Source organism: Leuresthes tenuis, unplaced genomic scaffold (assembly GCF_036924035.1).
Source record: "Leuresthes tenuis unplaced genomic scaffold, fLeuTen1.0.hap1 SCAF_14, whole genome shotgun sequence".
NCBI classification, from domain to species: domain Eukaryota; kingdom Metazoa; phylum Chordata; class Actinopteri; order Atheriniformes; family Atherinopsidae; genus Leuresthes; species Leuresthes tenuis.
In genome coordinates this window covers 14,059,635-14,075,545 of record NW_027325368.1, presented here as the reverse complement: position 1 = coordinate 14,075,545, position 15,911 = coordinate 14,059,635, and the positions used below count along the sequence as shown (strand labels likewise).

Below are 15,911 nucleotides of genomic sequence, written 5' to 3'. Positions count from 1 at the left end.
CATTGCAGCAGTTCACATTTGTATAATTTGTAAAATGGAAACGACATATCTATGTTACTGCTGTAGGTGCAACTTAGTCAGAATATTGTTGAGATATTGTCAGAATAATGTTACAGTATGGCACCAGTGGCGGTCATTCACACATGACACCAGCACATTCCATTGCTACCAGAATTGTGAAAACCAATGCATGTCTGAAAGGGGCATTCGATGCAAAATAATCTTTCAATTATATCTGTTTTCATTGACTCTTTAACCATATAGAACACAGCACTAATCAACAATACCTCTTCAGTTTGTGAAGGACTCGCTCTGGGCATGGGTGACACCTGGGGAGTCTTGAGATGCCCGCTATTGCTATCTCCAGCTTGTTCCCGATGCACAGTCTGAACATGGTTTTGCAACTCTGCTTCGGATTCAAACTTCACATTACAGCTGGAACAGCGTGTCTTGGCTGCAGATAATGAAGATGTGGAGGAGGATGAAGAAGATGATGAGACAGCTTTGCCTTTTCCATCTGCAGGGCTGAGACTCTCTCCTTGAATCCATGCAGCGGTGGTTGTTGCTGGAGTAGTAGCCCCCCCTCCCTGCTGCTGCTGCCTTCCTCCATTCACTGTCGGACTGGAGCTCTTGGAGCCAGCTGCTGTCACGCAGGATGCACAAAGTCCGTAAGGCAGTCCGTTAATGTCCAGCTTCACCAAGTCTTGTTTGGATCTGAAATCTTTCAGACAAGAGGCACACTTGAAAAATTTTTGTGCATGGTATTGCTGCTGGTTGTGAGAGATAGCGTTGTTGCGGCCCATGGGTTGATTGGAAGACATAGTGCCTGTCTTCTGCATGTGGAAAGTACCATGGATCTTGAGCTCTAATGTGGAGGTGACGGTCTGCATGCACACCACACAGCGAAAACCTGTTAGGGAGTTTCTTAGGTCAGGGTGCATCTGGCAGTGCTCCAGAAAGTCTTCCTCACTGTGTAGTGGCATCTTACAAATACGGCAGCTGCCTGTGTCCAAGCTCTTGCTATGCGTGACCTTGTGCTCAGTCAGGGTGAGCAAGGAAGGGAAGCGCTCCCCACAGATGGGACACATGTAGTGTTTGACAGGCCCAAGGTGGGTCTGCATGTGTTCTCTCAGCCCAGCCTCAGAGAAGAAGGTACGGGAACAGACATTGCACTTGTGGTTGCCCTTGATCATTTCAGCTTTCCTTTTTATCAATGCACTCTCACCAGGTCGGATGTTGTGATCTCTCAACTGGTGGTTAGTGAGAAGTGACTCCATGGTGTAAGACGCTCCGCATATGTCACACCCATACATGGGCTCTGCTGTGTCCACCTCTTCCTCACTTCCATCATGGCTGTTCTGGGACTCCACGATCGATCCTCCTGCTGCTCCTGAACCATGGCTGTTAGTTATGAGACTTTGTAGTTCAGTGTCCTCTTTAGCCTGGCCCTCCCCACCGCCTATAGTAGAGCCATTAGCACCGCAGTTCTGAGTCTTTCCCTCAAACACACAGTGTTTTTCTCTTAAATGTTTCTCCAAGAGAACAATGGCATGGAAAGCCTTACTACAGAAGCGACAGTTGTACTTCTTGCTGTGGGTGGTGATGTGACACTGCAGCTCCACCTCTGTGCCAAAGGACTCCCCACAAAAAATGCATCGGTGAGCACGGCCTTGGTTCTCCAGATGGCTGTGTTTGACATGCAGCTGCAGGTCAGTCTCATGCCTGAAGTCCCAGTTGCAGGATGTACAGCGATACACCTTTTTCTCATTGCTGTGTTTTACAGCCAGGTGGAGTTGGGTGGATACCTTTGAGTCAAACACCTCCTGGCACAAAGTGCAGCGAAAGAACACAAAAGTATGCATGTCAAGTAAGTGCTTCTGCAGGTCATCCACTGAAGTGAACTGCTTGTCACAGCTCTCACAAATGTAATAGGTGGAGGTAATCGTGAAGTGAATTGTCACATGCTTCAGGAGAGACTCTTGGTTGGGAAACTCTTTGTTGCACTGTGGACACGTGAGCTGAGGCTGCAGACCATCCAGATGAGTTTTGAGGTGAGTCTGGAAAAGGTCTACACTTGTATACTTGGCTCCACACTGGTTACATATGAATTCATTGGTTGTGCGAGAGGCTGAGCTGCCTTGTTTCAGCATGGCAGTTTGTTCCACTGATATTGGTGAAGAGGGACTAAGAGTGCGCAGGGATTTCTTTCCATTGTTGATGTAGTTTAGGGCCAGAGGAATGTTCTTGTGATTCTCCTTGATGTGCTTGTTAAGCTTCAGAACACTGTTGAATATGGGTGAGTTGGTGCAATATGAACAAGAGTAAACCTCTACTATAGGTTCCTTGGGAGTTACAGCCAAGGGGGAGTCGAAGCGCAGGCTTCCCCCATCACAGTGCGTCTGACGGACATGCTCCTCCAAGGTAGCCTCTGTCAAGAACCCCATGAAGCACTGGGGGCAGAAGAAGGCATTGCTCTCCTTGGCAACGGGACTAGGGAAGCCATGGGAGCAGCGGATGTGTTCCTGGAGGGCGTTCAGGTCACTCAACACCTCAGGGCAGAAGTTACACTGGAGGAGGGCATCAGGCAGGCTGGCTAAGAGGGCAGCATGGTCTTCTGCATTATGGACTTGTTTAAGATGTTCGTTTAGATTTAGTAAAGAGGGCAGAACTTCTAAACAAAACTGGCAAGTATGAGCTTGTTCTGGCTTGTCCAGATGCATGGTTCGTAGGTGAATTTGAAGCACAGCCAGGCTTGAGAATACTTGCTTGTTGCAATAGATGCAACTGTAGGAGACTTTAGGCTGTTTTGAGGAACGGCCTCCTAAATCAGAGGTGTTCTGAGCAGCTCTCTTTCTCCGCCCCCTTGTCTTGGGCACAGGTGGAGCTGTCTCCACCATTGTAGAGCTGTCAACAGACAGGTTGGAGTCAGGTGTGGTGCTTGAAACAGAGGTGTAGCCGACAGTAAGCAATGAAGGACTGTTACTATGGTTACTAGATTCAGGGAGCTGGTGGATGTCCATATGAGCATAGAGATCCTCAACAGACAGAAAGTGCTCAGAGCAGATAGCACAGGTGTGGCCTTTTCTATCTCTGCTGTGGGCCTGGTCAATGTGGGTCAACAGGGTACCCTCATCGCTGAAGGGGTCATGGCAGTAGATGCACTGCAAGGTGGCACCAAGACCTCCATCCTCTGATGGGGAGCACTCAGGGTGGCACTCTGCGATGTGCCTCTGGAGCTCTTCTGGAACATCAAACCCTTCCTCACAACGACTGCATTTCTGGGTTTCCTTTAGCTTCCATTCGTCAGCTCTAGAAAAGCTTGAGCTGCTGCCATCTTTGCCCCTTTCGTGTACTTGCATGTGGCCGTGAAGAGAGCTGGAGGAAAGGAAGCCTCTACGGCACACAGGGCACTTATGGGGTTTGTTGGAGGCGTGGGTTTTCATGTGGATTTTAAGGTGATCACTGCGAGAAAAAGCAGAGTCACACTCTCCGCAGTGGTACTTTTTATCACCAGTATGTAGCTTAACGTGTCGGTCTCGGCTGCGCTTGTGTTTAAAGAGGCGGCTGCAGAATGTACAACTGAAAGGGAGTTTATCGCCGTGGCTCTGCTCGTGGCGCTTCAGGAAGCTTAAGCGACTGAAAGACTTGTCACAGAACTGACACGGGTATGGCAGGCCAGGGCCTCCTTCCTCCTCGCCAAAATCATAGTCCTCGCAATGTCCCGGAGAAGTCTGATCCTTACTGGAGGGAGATGATGCTGGCCAAGAACATGATGGGTCATCCTCAAGATCAGCACCGTCTGAAAAAGAAGACAGAAAGGGCAGAAAATGGTGGGTAAGCCAAAAATAAGACAAGAACGAAAAGGAGAGATTAAGTTAGAGAGGTGTTTTCTAAGACTGTACTAGAAACTTATTTGGCTCACTCATTCGAACAAAATAGGTGGGCCACCGCAGCGATATTCGTCACAGTTATTATAAGGTTGTGGTGCATGAATTTAAAATTCTTTGTAATGCTGATCATTTTTTCTTCAGTGGCTTCAGCAGAAACAATACCTCTCCTTAGGTGTTATCTGAAAAGTTACATTTAAATATGCAATTGAAAGTATAATTAGAGAAGAGAATAAGTGGAAATACTTTTACTACAATTAACCTTGTATGTGGCCGTGTAATGGCTTAGCCCACTGTGACTCAAAATACAATTTCTCTGACATTTAAATCCACCACAAGACAATGGGTGCACTTTAGGATGTAAGCCCTGCATGAGGTAAATTAGAACATTTCTATTATTCCTGAACACTTACTGGTATATTTCTCAAAAAACAAGAGCCCTTCAAAGGACCTTAAGTCAGGAGGAAAAAACAGGCAAAAGCAGTTTTCGAGAATGAAGGAGAAGATTAAATGTGCAATTTAGATCACAGCTCTGCATAGCCTTTGGGAACTCTCTGCTGCAAAATGGATGATTTTCATGAAGCACGTGCCTTTTGAAACATTAGTCAATAAATATCAGATTATAAAATATGCAATATTACCATATCTGTCTGAGTGGTGTGTGTTGAGCTATGAGGCAGCTGATCCTGGATGGAGGAGTGTGTCATGTGCTGATGCAGAGAGGTGAGCTTGGGGGGGACAGGGAAACGGAAAGAGAGTGGCCAACTATCTCACTCAAGGCCGAGCAGGTGCAGGGAATAACTGAGGAACACCAGTCATCTGATAATACAGTCCCCATTCTTTTTACAATTACTTTAAAGGGTCCCTATATAAATCTCTTCTTTACCGACATTCCAATCCACTGGTTCACTGTATAGTGATATGAATGGAAAACACAGAACACCACTTTCCACAGGTTCAAAAGGTTACCGACCACTTCTTCCCGCTGCTGAGCTCTAAGTGCTGTGAACTTCCTTACCTAAATAACAACGTAATCTCAGCCCCCTTCAGAAAAAAAAACTGTGTCAAAAGGCCATAACTTGAAATGGGAAAAACAAGAGGAAACTGCAAAGATTTATGAGAGGGACAGAGGAAAAGCATGAGCTCTTTCCAGGATCCAACCTCGATACTCTCCTTCAGCTGACAAATCTAAGTCTCTCTCTTGCTCTCTCTCTCCCTGTCTGTTGTTTTTGCTGGGAGATCTGCCCTTTGTCAGGATATCATGCCCTCCCTAAGCACTTACCCCCATCAGGGCCTATCTTCAGGAAACAGATGGGGTCGGAGGCCATTCCCTTGCCCCTCCAAACTGCTGAAAGCGGCACATTGAGAGCCCACCTCCACACCGCGGCCCTCCCGGAAACCTCCCACCCCTGGCAAGGCGCCCACTCTGCACACACATCTCACTCAAGGAGCAAACCTTGCCTTATTTACTTGCTTTATCTCTCATCCATGTCTCAATGTTTTCTTTTTCTCTGGTTTGAGGGAGGATGAGGGAGGATGACTCAGTGCGATGCCCTCCTCCACAGAGGGGGCGGATCTGCCCTATCTCATACTGCCTCCCGGGGTATAGGAGAAGAAGCCAGTGCAAGAAGAATGACCTCAGCCAATGCCTTACAGTCAAACATATTGGCTTCGAGACAATAGTATAAAACAAACAAATAAATGGACCTGTATACAAGGCTAAATGAAATTCTACTGTCTTAAATGAGAAAGACTTTGCCTAGAGACATTACTAAGCTGTCAGGACAACCTCATTCAATTTCTGATCTTTGTTTACATGATGTATATCATTTATTTTGTGTCTTACTCTAATGATACACATACATAAAGTCATATCTGTGGGGGACACGTGGGAGTTGCAAACATTAGTTCAGTTAAATTAGCAGAAAGGAAATGTTTATATGTGTAAAAGTTCATAGTAGATACATATTGCCCAAATTGCTGAAACTAAAATATGCAAATATTACTAATGATACAGTAATATTCTAGAATTGAATATTCTACTCAAGTTGCTTATGGGTGGCATTATACTACTTTGATATCACACCAGTGAAAAACTGTTATTTTGTTAGAAAAGCTCCCACAACTGTAAAACACGCAGGGTATTGGAAAAGTGCAATGTGCAGAGATAATAAAAATCTCTCACTGTGAGTAGCTACAGTAGAAGAAGAACTGATATCCAAAAAGGCATAATATATATATATATATATATATATATATATATATATATATATATATATATATATATATATATATATATATATATATATATAGAACTATAAATTGTTCACAATAGTTCTTGAGGAAGACCAGATGATGGTAATTTAAAAACTTTATAAATACTCCTCAACCCCTGCTGGAACAATCAGCAGATGTAGGCTTCTCTACGCAGGTACCTGGCTAACTGAAAATGAAAAAAAAAAAAAGCGATGCGCACAAAGCAATAGCAGTTTATAATCGGACAGCAACACTATATCAAGTAGCTGTTTCCTGAGATTGTTATGTAGTTATGAAATTATGCTTAACAGGAATGGAGGATGCCAAGTTACGGTCTAGAAATCCAAGAAAACGTGCCAAGAGAACTGCTACATTGCCAGAAAAGCAAATGAAAAAACAAAGATTTAGCAGACTACAGAGTGGTACTGTGATGTTTCATTGTGCAGTAATACCTGCACAAATAAGAATTTAATGGAATGGGTTAGAAGAAAACCTTTCCTGCATACTTATATAAAAAAATAAGTGAGTGTAATAGTTTGTAAATGAAAATATGAACAAGCTTGTTGTATTTTGGGAACAAGTCTTGTGGCAGGATGAAGGATTGTATGCCAGAAGAAAAACATCTCTCCAACTGTTAAATATGGGAGTGAATTGTTCGTGATTTGGGGTTGTTAGACTGGTAGAAAGTAGAATGAATTTAACTAACTCCCAGAAAATTCTGAAAGCAAACTACCACCTAATGCAGAATAACAGAAGATGAAGAGAAGATTTTACAACGGGATAATGATGCTAAAAAATATTCAAAATCCACAATTAACTGTCTAAAGGGGAAAGCTAAAGGTTTTTCTGCATCCATCACAAATCCCAGACCTAAACATCTACGATGAAAATTTGTGGATTGATGTAAAAATGAGAAAAGAGAGAGAAAAGATGGTTAAAGAATCTCTCAAAATTAGAAACCTTTTGCAGGTAGAATGGGTGAAAATCCTCTGAAAACACTTTAGCTGACTAAAAAAGAAACAAAAACCCTTTGTGCTGACAGTGTGGGATACCAAAACCTTTGCTTTGTGTACATTATGTCACTGTTCCGGAAATTAAAAAAAGTTGAATGTACCTAAATATTGATATAAAGGTAATGTATATTAATTTTACACCTTTTACGAATCAGGTTATCTTTTACATATACATTTCTGTTACTCCATGGTAACAGATAGAAAGTGCTTCCAAACTTCTGCACTGCACTGTAAATGCTACACGCTATTTTTCTTTACGTGGTGGCCTTGAAAAAACGTCTAATTCAAGAGAAAAAACAAAGACTCGTTTTGTAGTGAGCTAAAACTATATTTCAAATACTTGATCTCTCACCCCACCACCTCCAAGATCTATACATACACACACACACACACACACACACACACACACACACACACACACACACACACACACACAGAGTCTTTGTAATACACACAAGAGAGCATAAGTGTACAGAATAGACTCACGGATGTCAACAAACATAGACATGTGCACACAAAGCATACACACAAATACACAGATACAAGAGCAATGGCCGAAACAAGTGTGTGAACAACTGTAGATGAAAGAGCAATCTTCCTCGGGAGACCACAAGAGGAAAGAAAGAGAGAGACTTGTTTTTTTTTCTTCTTCACCCAGACAAGAAATGCCCAGGCCTCAGCAGCAGCCTGTGTAAATAAAAGAACGGGCCTTACTTCCCTGTCTCTCGGGCCGGGGGCCTGTGCACGCCAGCACTCTCTGTGCTGCTGCCAAAGGGGATGCTGGGGCCTGAAAAACTACACCCTGCAGCTGAAGGGCTGTCTTTGTTGGTCTGCCAAGGCCTTCCTGAGCATCCTCCAGCCAACAGCCTGTCACGTCCTGGGAGGAAGACCTCCATCTTAAGGCCTGTCCCTCTCTGGGAGTTCTGTCCCTACCCCCCTCCCTATTTCTTTTTTAAAGGTCTCCTATATGGAACAAAACAACCTCGACTGGAGTGCCGCTGTAGGGAATGGCATAAAATGAGCCATAGCCACTTTTACTAGAGGGAGAAAAAATTTGCCCTAAGCTGCAGGACATCAGAACTTTCTAAAAATCAAAAAATAAAGCTTTGGCCTCAAGTTCAATGGTGTCAAATATGTGAGAAAGACATCTGCAGTCCTATACCAATTAGTTTTTTTTTTAAAGTCTCACAGAAGTAACCACTAAAAATTCCCCATTCACACGCAGGTCTCAGCTTCCTCCAAGCCAGTATGAAATCCTCTTTGTGCTCCACTTCCTCTGTGTTCATTTATAGCACCCTCTCCCAGAGTAAATACTCCTGTTTAAATAAAGTCCTTAACGCTGGGAGCTGGTAAGTTTGTCATTTCAGTGTACGTCAGCAAAACTTTCAAACCCCAAGATGAATGTTTCTTTTTTTCCTTTTTTTAAGTGATGTTATTTAAGAATCAGAAAATTAGCAAGATATGTAATTATTTTCCAAAAGAGAAAGTCAATCATTTTCCTTTAGACTGCAATACATATGGTGATGCATTTTGTCAGAAAGTTTAATTAGATATGAAATTCTAAAACAATTTTTGCAGTTGATTTTAGTGTTGACAGATACACACACCTCAGCGTGATTCGAGGGCAATATCAGAAAAAAATAAATGCAACAAAGTAAGGATTATTGGATTGCCATACCGCAAAAATATTAATGGCAGCTGTGCTCAGCAGTGCCGTGTTAAATAAAATATTTGATAGTTATTCATATAAAATCTAATAAAGTCCCCCTCTAATAGAGACGAAAGTGTACACCAGAAGTATATGTTTAGGTTATTCGATAACAGAATATAAGATAATCTTTCCTGTTATGTATTCATGCCAAAACTTGCGAGAAAGAAATGTGCGAAAGAAAAAAACTAACATTAATTCTCAAGATTGATGTGCTGCAGCTAAATAGTTGGTCCAGTAAATACAGAAATGGCCTTTTGCCAAAGAGTCATAAAGACGCAGAGGTATTTTGTGGTCCTAAAACGTTGCCAAAACTTTCATATGTGAGGTTAATCAATATGTAAAAATGAATGATTACCTTCTAATCATTCAATCATAGAATTTTAAATTAAGCCAACTGGCTTTTCCAAAAGCTGTCTTTTAATGAATTCTTCGCATAATGCTTAAATTGGGATTCTGCTACTTGTTCTCACGCGCCTCCGAAACCTTTCAAAGATTGGGAGTAAGGAATAATTCACTGCTGGTGCCCAGACCTTTGTGTCTGAGGTGCTGGAAGCAGATCATGATGGCTTATCACTGCCTGACAGCAACAGAGACCACCTCTTTAATTTAGAAAGCCAAACCCTTATCCAGGTCCAGTACCTTATCTTATCAGCAAGGAATCTTTGCTCTCATTCATTTACCATTGCTAGCAAACTTTGTTCAAAAGCCATTCCAGTGAAGAAAAAGCATGGCCATGCTTTCAGCTGCCAAACCTTATCTTCCTGTGTGTTCTAGCAGGGATCTGCATGTAGTGGTTGTCATAAGAGATGTGTTCATGTGAGTGCATTCGTGGCACATTGGGGATTGGGGATTCATTGAATAAACAAAAAGCTGACAACTTGTCTGATGTAACACCGTGACCCCACTTCATATTCAGAGAGGGGATCTTTTTACAGTTACTGGGAAAAGTAGTGAGCCTTTCCCATGAGGCTATGCATGTGTCATCTCGGCACTTTGCCTGTTCTGATGCCCAAATAGGAGTGTGTGTCTCAACAACACGTTATCATGTACGGCCCTGATTGTGACACAATCACTTAAGATCTAATAGTGGAGGTATCAAAATAATTTTTTTACATTTGCTAAGACACTTTTCTCTGTCACAGAGAGGCTTGGGTGGAGAGGGATCTTTTTTCTTTTCTTTTTTTTTTAACTGGGACTAATTACAGTCAGATGAACAAATCACTCAGTTGATTCAGGACTGAGAGCTCAGAGGACACAGAGCTGTTGGAAGAAACCCAGTTCTGAGCTTTACTCACTGTGGTCCTGCAACATCCCTGTTTTAAGACCTCAAATCCAATTGAAATGAAACACTGATAATTCCCAGTAGCTTTCGGCAAAAGTGCTGGGTTGCTACATGGCTTTTTGCACAGTGCAGCTGATTAACATGCAAAAAAGCCAGCTCAACCAGTTAAAGATCCTATAATTTACCACAAAATTTCCCACCCTTAGATACTGTATTGTTATACTGTGTGCGGGTGTTGTGTTTATACTTGTCTGTCTCTCTCCTCCCTTCTTTTTTTCTTAGCAAACACAATATGTTTTTACACATCACTGAGAAATGTCAGGTCCCTCTCCCCCTTGCTACAGATCAATCACATCCACCATGCTACAGGATGAGAGGGAGGGGTTGTGTGAGACGACTGGAGGAACGGTGAACAAGTCTTTTACTGGACAAGCTTGAAAAACAATAGATGAAATGAGGACTCACTTCCTGTGGTTTCATCAGTGCCATAGCAGCAAGTTACGCTGGCCGAACATCATGTACATGCACAGCACAACCCATATCCACACAGACATACACAAATTTGAGGAAGAATTGCACCCCTAAACTGCAAAAAGGGATTTTGTCACGCAGGGCCTGACACAAAGAGATGGGAAATCAAGCGCTGTCCTGACTCTGTGGTCTGGGTGTCCATTATTCTGGCCCTCATGGCTCTGTCTCTCAGCCATGGGGAAGCAGCAAACTGTCAACTACTTTGTCCACATTACCCACGTCCCCCAGCTCAGACAGGAGCACTTGGTCACTGTCCCAGAAATCACAGTGCCCCAGTGGCATCTCAGGAAAGTTAGACAAATGGAAGGCAAGAGAAAGAAAAGTAGGGCGGCCAGTCATCCTTTACCAAGCCTTTTATTTCCGTGATAGTGAGACAAAATGAAAATTAGATTTATATTGCTAAGATGTGTTTCTGCAATACTGATGTCTGTCCACCAAAGATGGCCAAATTGAAATCACTTGCTTAAAATGAATGAATTTGTGTTCAGGATCAGCGTTATTGTGTTCCTTGTAAAAAATACATTATTAGTACCAAATTATTCTGTTATTATTGGTCATATTATTGGTTATTCTGATAGCGTAATAATATAGATTTCTTTATATTAGCTTGTATACGTACCATGCGTAAATCATACAATATTCATACAATATTTCAGTGTTTGATGAGGTCTTAGGCAAAAAAAAAAGTTGGTGAGGAAAAGAGATAGTTTGGCTCAAAATAATTCAAGGTTCTGCATGTTCCTCAAAAATCCTCATAAAGTGGAGCTGCGACTGGCTATTTTGGATGAGAATAATTGGGAATGTATATATCTCTGATTTTTGAAGATGTAAAATGACCACATTTTAATTTAGTGACATGGCTGTGTCACTTCAAAATAAATTTAGAAGTTTTTTAGATAGCTTTTTATTATAGGTCTAAAATGTTTTTGTTGTTGTTGTTGTTTTAAAGGTTGAGGGTCCTGCAAAGCAAAATGATCAGAGCTCAAGTCAGGGCATTCAGTTTGTATGTGGAGTCTGGTTGTGGCAGTGGTGTCATCTCCCCTACAACTGAGCAGCTGGTGGTGTGGACAGGAAGGACAGTTGACCACTTCAGGTGGACTTTAGCACAAACAGGAAGGAGGCTGTTCCCCAGGTCTTGGCCAGACCAGCAGCCACAGTGAGCCTCCCAGGTGGAAAGAGGAGGACGGCAATCTGTCCCCCAGCATGCTTCTTCACCGCCTACCTTACAGCACCGGCTCTAAGGGAGTGCTGCGCCAGGCTGGCCTGGGCTGGGCTTCAATAGGCAGGGGTGCCTCAGTGGGTGTGTGAGTGTGTGCCGTTCTCTCAATACTGCGGCAGACCAGGCTCAGGACCCAGTGGATAGTCAGCTAGCCAGTCAGCCACTGTGAGGGATGCTGCAGCACTATGCCATACTGTTCTGTTACTGTGTTTTCTCACATGAGAGTCTACTTAGGTGCTCTTTTAATGCTTCCCTACACTCTTAGTTACTCACAGAAATGTGATTTATGCTATCAGAGTGGAAAAGAAAAAAATGTAGTGCATACAGAAATATGCTGAGTTACTGTACAGGATGGTTGCTTCATTAAAATAGGGTCTGCGCTGCAACTTTCAACAGACACTATCCATTACTTAAAAACCCCACACAGGGTTGAGTGAATTCAGAAAATAGGGTCTAATTCTTTTTAATCAAACTATCTCACAGTGACCCATAAAACTTTGGCTACACTTAAAGTAAGAATTATCTCACTTTTTAAATGTAACTTCATACATATGGATCAATTCATTGGGATTTATTTTAAAAGGGCAGTTAGTTTGACAAATGCTTATAAAAAGGCTCATATTACGACCTCTTTTGAACAAACAATACAAACAATAACCTCTTCCATTAGCATTAGTGTTATTTTATGGCAAAAAATCCCGATCCTTCCTCTTGATCCACAACCTTTGCTTCCCTTGAATAATACACTGTGGTTCTATTTGATATCTCCTCGATACCGGTCCAGTTTGTCAGTGGTAAAACAAGTGGAGACAGCCCAGGAGGGAGAAGAAAACATGCATCGTGGAGAGGGGAGCGAGAAGGGAAGAAAAACAAGCATCAACTCAAGCAAGACGATGTATTTTCATGCATCCCTGTCTTAAATGTCAAGATTTCTTAACCCTCACTGACTGCAGTGCTGACACCTCTCCAAGGTTCAACAGAAACCGCATTCATTAATAATTAGCTTAGCTGTGAGGACAGGGAGTGAGAGCGAGAATGAGAGAGTGTGTGTGCGAGACAGCTAAAATTTTAACTTCTGTTCTTTCCCGAGAGAATCGAATTTCACTACAAGTTTTTTTCATTCTTCTTCATTTCTTGTTTTCCTGGCGTGTTGGCCAAAATCCCGAAGGCGGCCCACGAACGAGCAATGCAGACGTCGCATCAGCCTCACTGCTCCCTCCCCTCCTTAATCATGGCTCTAATACCCTCCAGATGAATAAACATCTTCATCCCTTCTCTGTTAAAGCCAGAAGGCTCCTCCACTCTCGAATCCAAAAAAGGGAGACGGAAAGAGAGGAAGAAATGGAGAGCTGACGAAGGAAAGAAGGGAAAGGATGACAGATGGAAGGGTGGATCAATGTCGAAATGAACCAACGGCAAAGTAACAAAGCCGTGGCAAGATTTTTTGGTTCTTCCCATAATTCGTCTGATCTATTTCCCCCTTGACACAATTATCACAGTCGTTCTAATTATTTTCCCCTCTTAAACAGATTTTTAATGGCAGACTGTGTTTTTTATGATTGTGTTTGTAAAGTGAAGGTTTTGAGAGCTGTTGTGCAACCTTGTCGCCTCAGACTGTGTCCACAGACTTGCACAGGAAGGGGGAAGGGGGCGTAGGGGGAGGAGGCGAGGGGGTGTCTCTGGAGAATGGGCCAGGCCCCAGACCAGCACTTCCCTGGCCCAGTAACTGTGCCAGAATACTCATGACATGTGTGTACAGTATGTGAGCGCAAATGGCAGACAGATTTAGGGGTTTGCTTTGTTTCTTCTTGCATTGTTTTCTGCTGGTATCCAGGCAGTTCATCATGATCGGATCATATTACCAAAAGGATAAGAAAAAGCACCCACACAAACACAGTGTTAGACTTCTGTGCAAAAAAAATGCACACACCTCATCAAATGAAGCAATTCACTGCCCTCATCCTCATCTTCATTTGCAGAACAGGGATGGAATATGAAACCTGAATACCACCAGACAAATGACTACAGGGCATTTTACTTATTCATTCATCACTTCATATTGATTTATTCCTGTTTATCTATTTATCAGCTGACAAAAAAACTATCCCCAGAATTGTTTTGCTAAAAGTTTGCATGCTGACGGACTTAATGGAAAACTTTCAGGGTCACTGTAGAAAAAATCCCAAAAAGAGATTATTAAGATTCACATTACCAATGAATACCCTCCTCTCACTCCAACACCTCAACACATACTTTTCTCCCTATTTACATAGACCCAGCACATCTTGGCTTAGTAACCATTTACTTAGTTGCACACCACCACCACCTGGGAGGCTATTTATGTCTCTCTCAGGAGAGGAACTTGGTATGACTGCCAAACAAAATCCTCATATGAATTATGAACCATTCAATACAAGGAGAAAAAAAAAAAAAAAAACGGGGTAAAGATCTAAGATGCACAGCATGACTGTAGATTTGATATCTGCATTAAAAGCAATATTAAGTGAACAAATAATGTATAAGAGCTGAGTTATGGGTTCTAATAAAAAGAGAAGAAAAGACTACAGTATTTCAAAACTTCATGCGGTGAAAGACACTGCAACACTTTTGTTCTCATATCTTGAAATATTGTATGTGGCAATCTGAATATACAGCTTACAGTAATGAACTCATTTCATGGACCATCGTTCAGGAGAGTGAATGTAATAGTCCCCCAATATCAGTTATCACTGACAGCAACATCCATATCAGCTAATTACTTTTCATAGGACCTGTTGTAGATGAGAGGACACCAGCCGTTATCAGTATATGAAAGGAGAAGATATTACTGTTTTACTTAGTGTGGACAAGCTATTGTTGCAGTCACTAATATAGAAACGGCATACGGTGAGGTAATAAATTCTGTGTCACTCATTCAGTGGCTAACTTAGCTATTTTAAATATCAAGAGAATACCATCAGTGAGGTGACCTTTAATTAAATTTGGCATGCAAATAAGTTGACGAGTCAGGAAGAGCATGAGAGAAAGGGATGTTTAGAGCTTACCATAGAAGAAAAAAACACACACGGGGTGCTATGCCCTCCTGGCAATATGATCCACGATGTTTGTCTTTTTTTTTACACCCAGCACAAATAAAAAAAAAACAAACAAAAGTATAGGTAAAAGCAGTGCTTTCTTCCCTCCATACCAGGCTTGAAAGACTGTCAACTCAGCACCTGTTCAGTGTCTAGGGGAGGAGTTGGAGTTAGGGAATATAATCCCTCACAATAGGGATCCAACTGGGAGAGAATGAAGGAAGAGAAGTGATGTACTGCCCTTTGGGTATTTTGTAAAAAATTAAATTGACACCCAAGAGCCATGCAGCAAGATGGGTCAGGTGACTTAGTCACAGGTGCAACATAGGAGGATCTTTGGTGAGGAGGCCCTCTCTTCTGCTTTAGAGTATGATGGGAAACACAATGTTCTCCAGAAGGAAATCTCTATAAAACTGCTTCGATATTTCATTGTTTTAGAAATGTACGTCACACTGGAAGCGTAGCAGCGGTGCTCGCTGGAAAGGTTTTGATTCAATTCTATTTTCCAGCTATTTGCTTAGATTGTCAGCTTGCATCTGCAAATATATGTCTGTTGGGTGAAATGCTGTCATTCTTTTCCATCAGAGACTCTCAAAGAAGCATAAAATGTTTGGACAATAACATCACACACAGGCCGAAAATATTATAGTTGCCTAAACCAGCTCATATCGCTTTAATAAGAAGTCTTGATTAGGATTCGGCAGACATAAAATCCTGCATGCACAGTCTCTGCCTTGCTAGGCCTCAGATAACCTTTATCCTATAGGGTTTAATTAATGTCAGCTAGTCTGCTCTGCCTTTCAGAAGGAAACGACTTATTCCTCTGCCCTCATGAAGCCCAAATCCCTCTGTTTCACTGCTGAGGCCGGCTGCCTTGTTTATCCCAACTACAGGTACTGCTCCCTATTAAGGCCAGCACTTGTTACAGAGAAAAGGTT

At 42.3% G+C, this 15,911-nt stretch overlaps 1 protein-coding gene across 5 annotated transcripts in view; it reads right to left on the bottom strand.

Annotated features, from left to right (window-relative positions):
* The window catches only part of znf521 (zinc finger protein 521), an 89,908-nt gene that overhangs the window by 46,518 nt on the left and 27,479 nt on the right, over window positions 1-15,911 (bottom strand). For all 5 annotated transcript variants that reach the window (XM_072363290.1, XM_072363291.1, XM_072363287.1 and 2 more), the window contains exon 4: window positions 288-3,799. In XM_072363290.1, coding sequence (XP_072219391.1) covers window positions 288-3,443 — 3,156 coding nt within the window. In that variant the 5' untranslated portion in view covers window positions 3,444-3,799. The remainder of the gene's footprint in view (window positions 1-287; window positions 3,800-15,911) is intronic.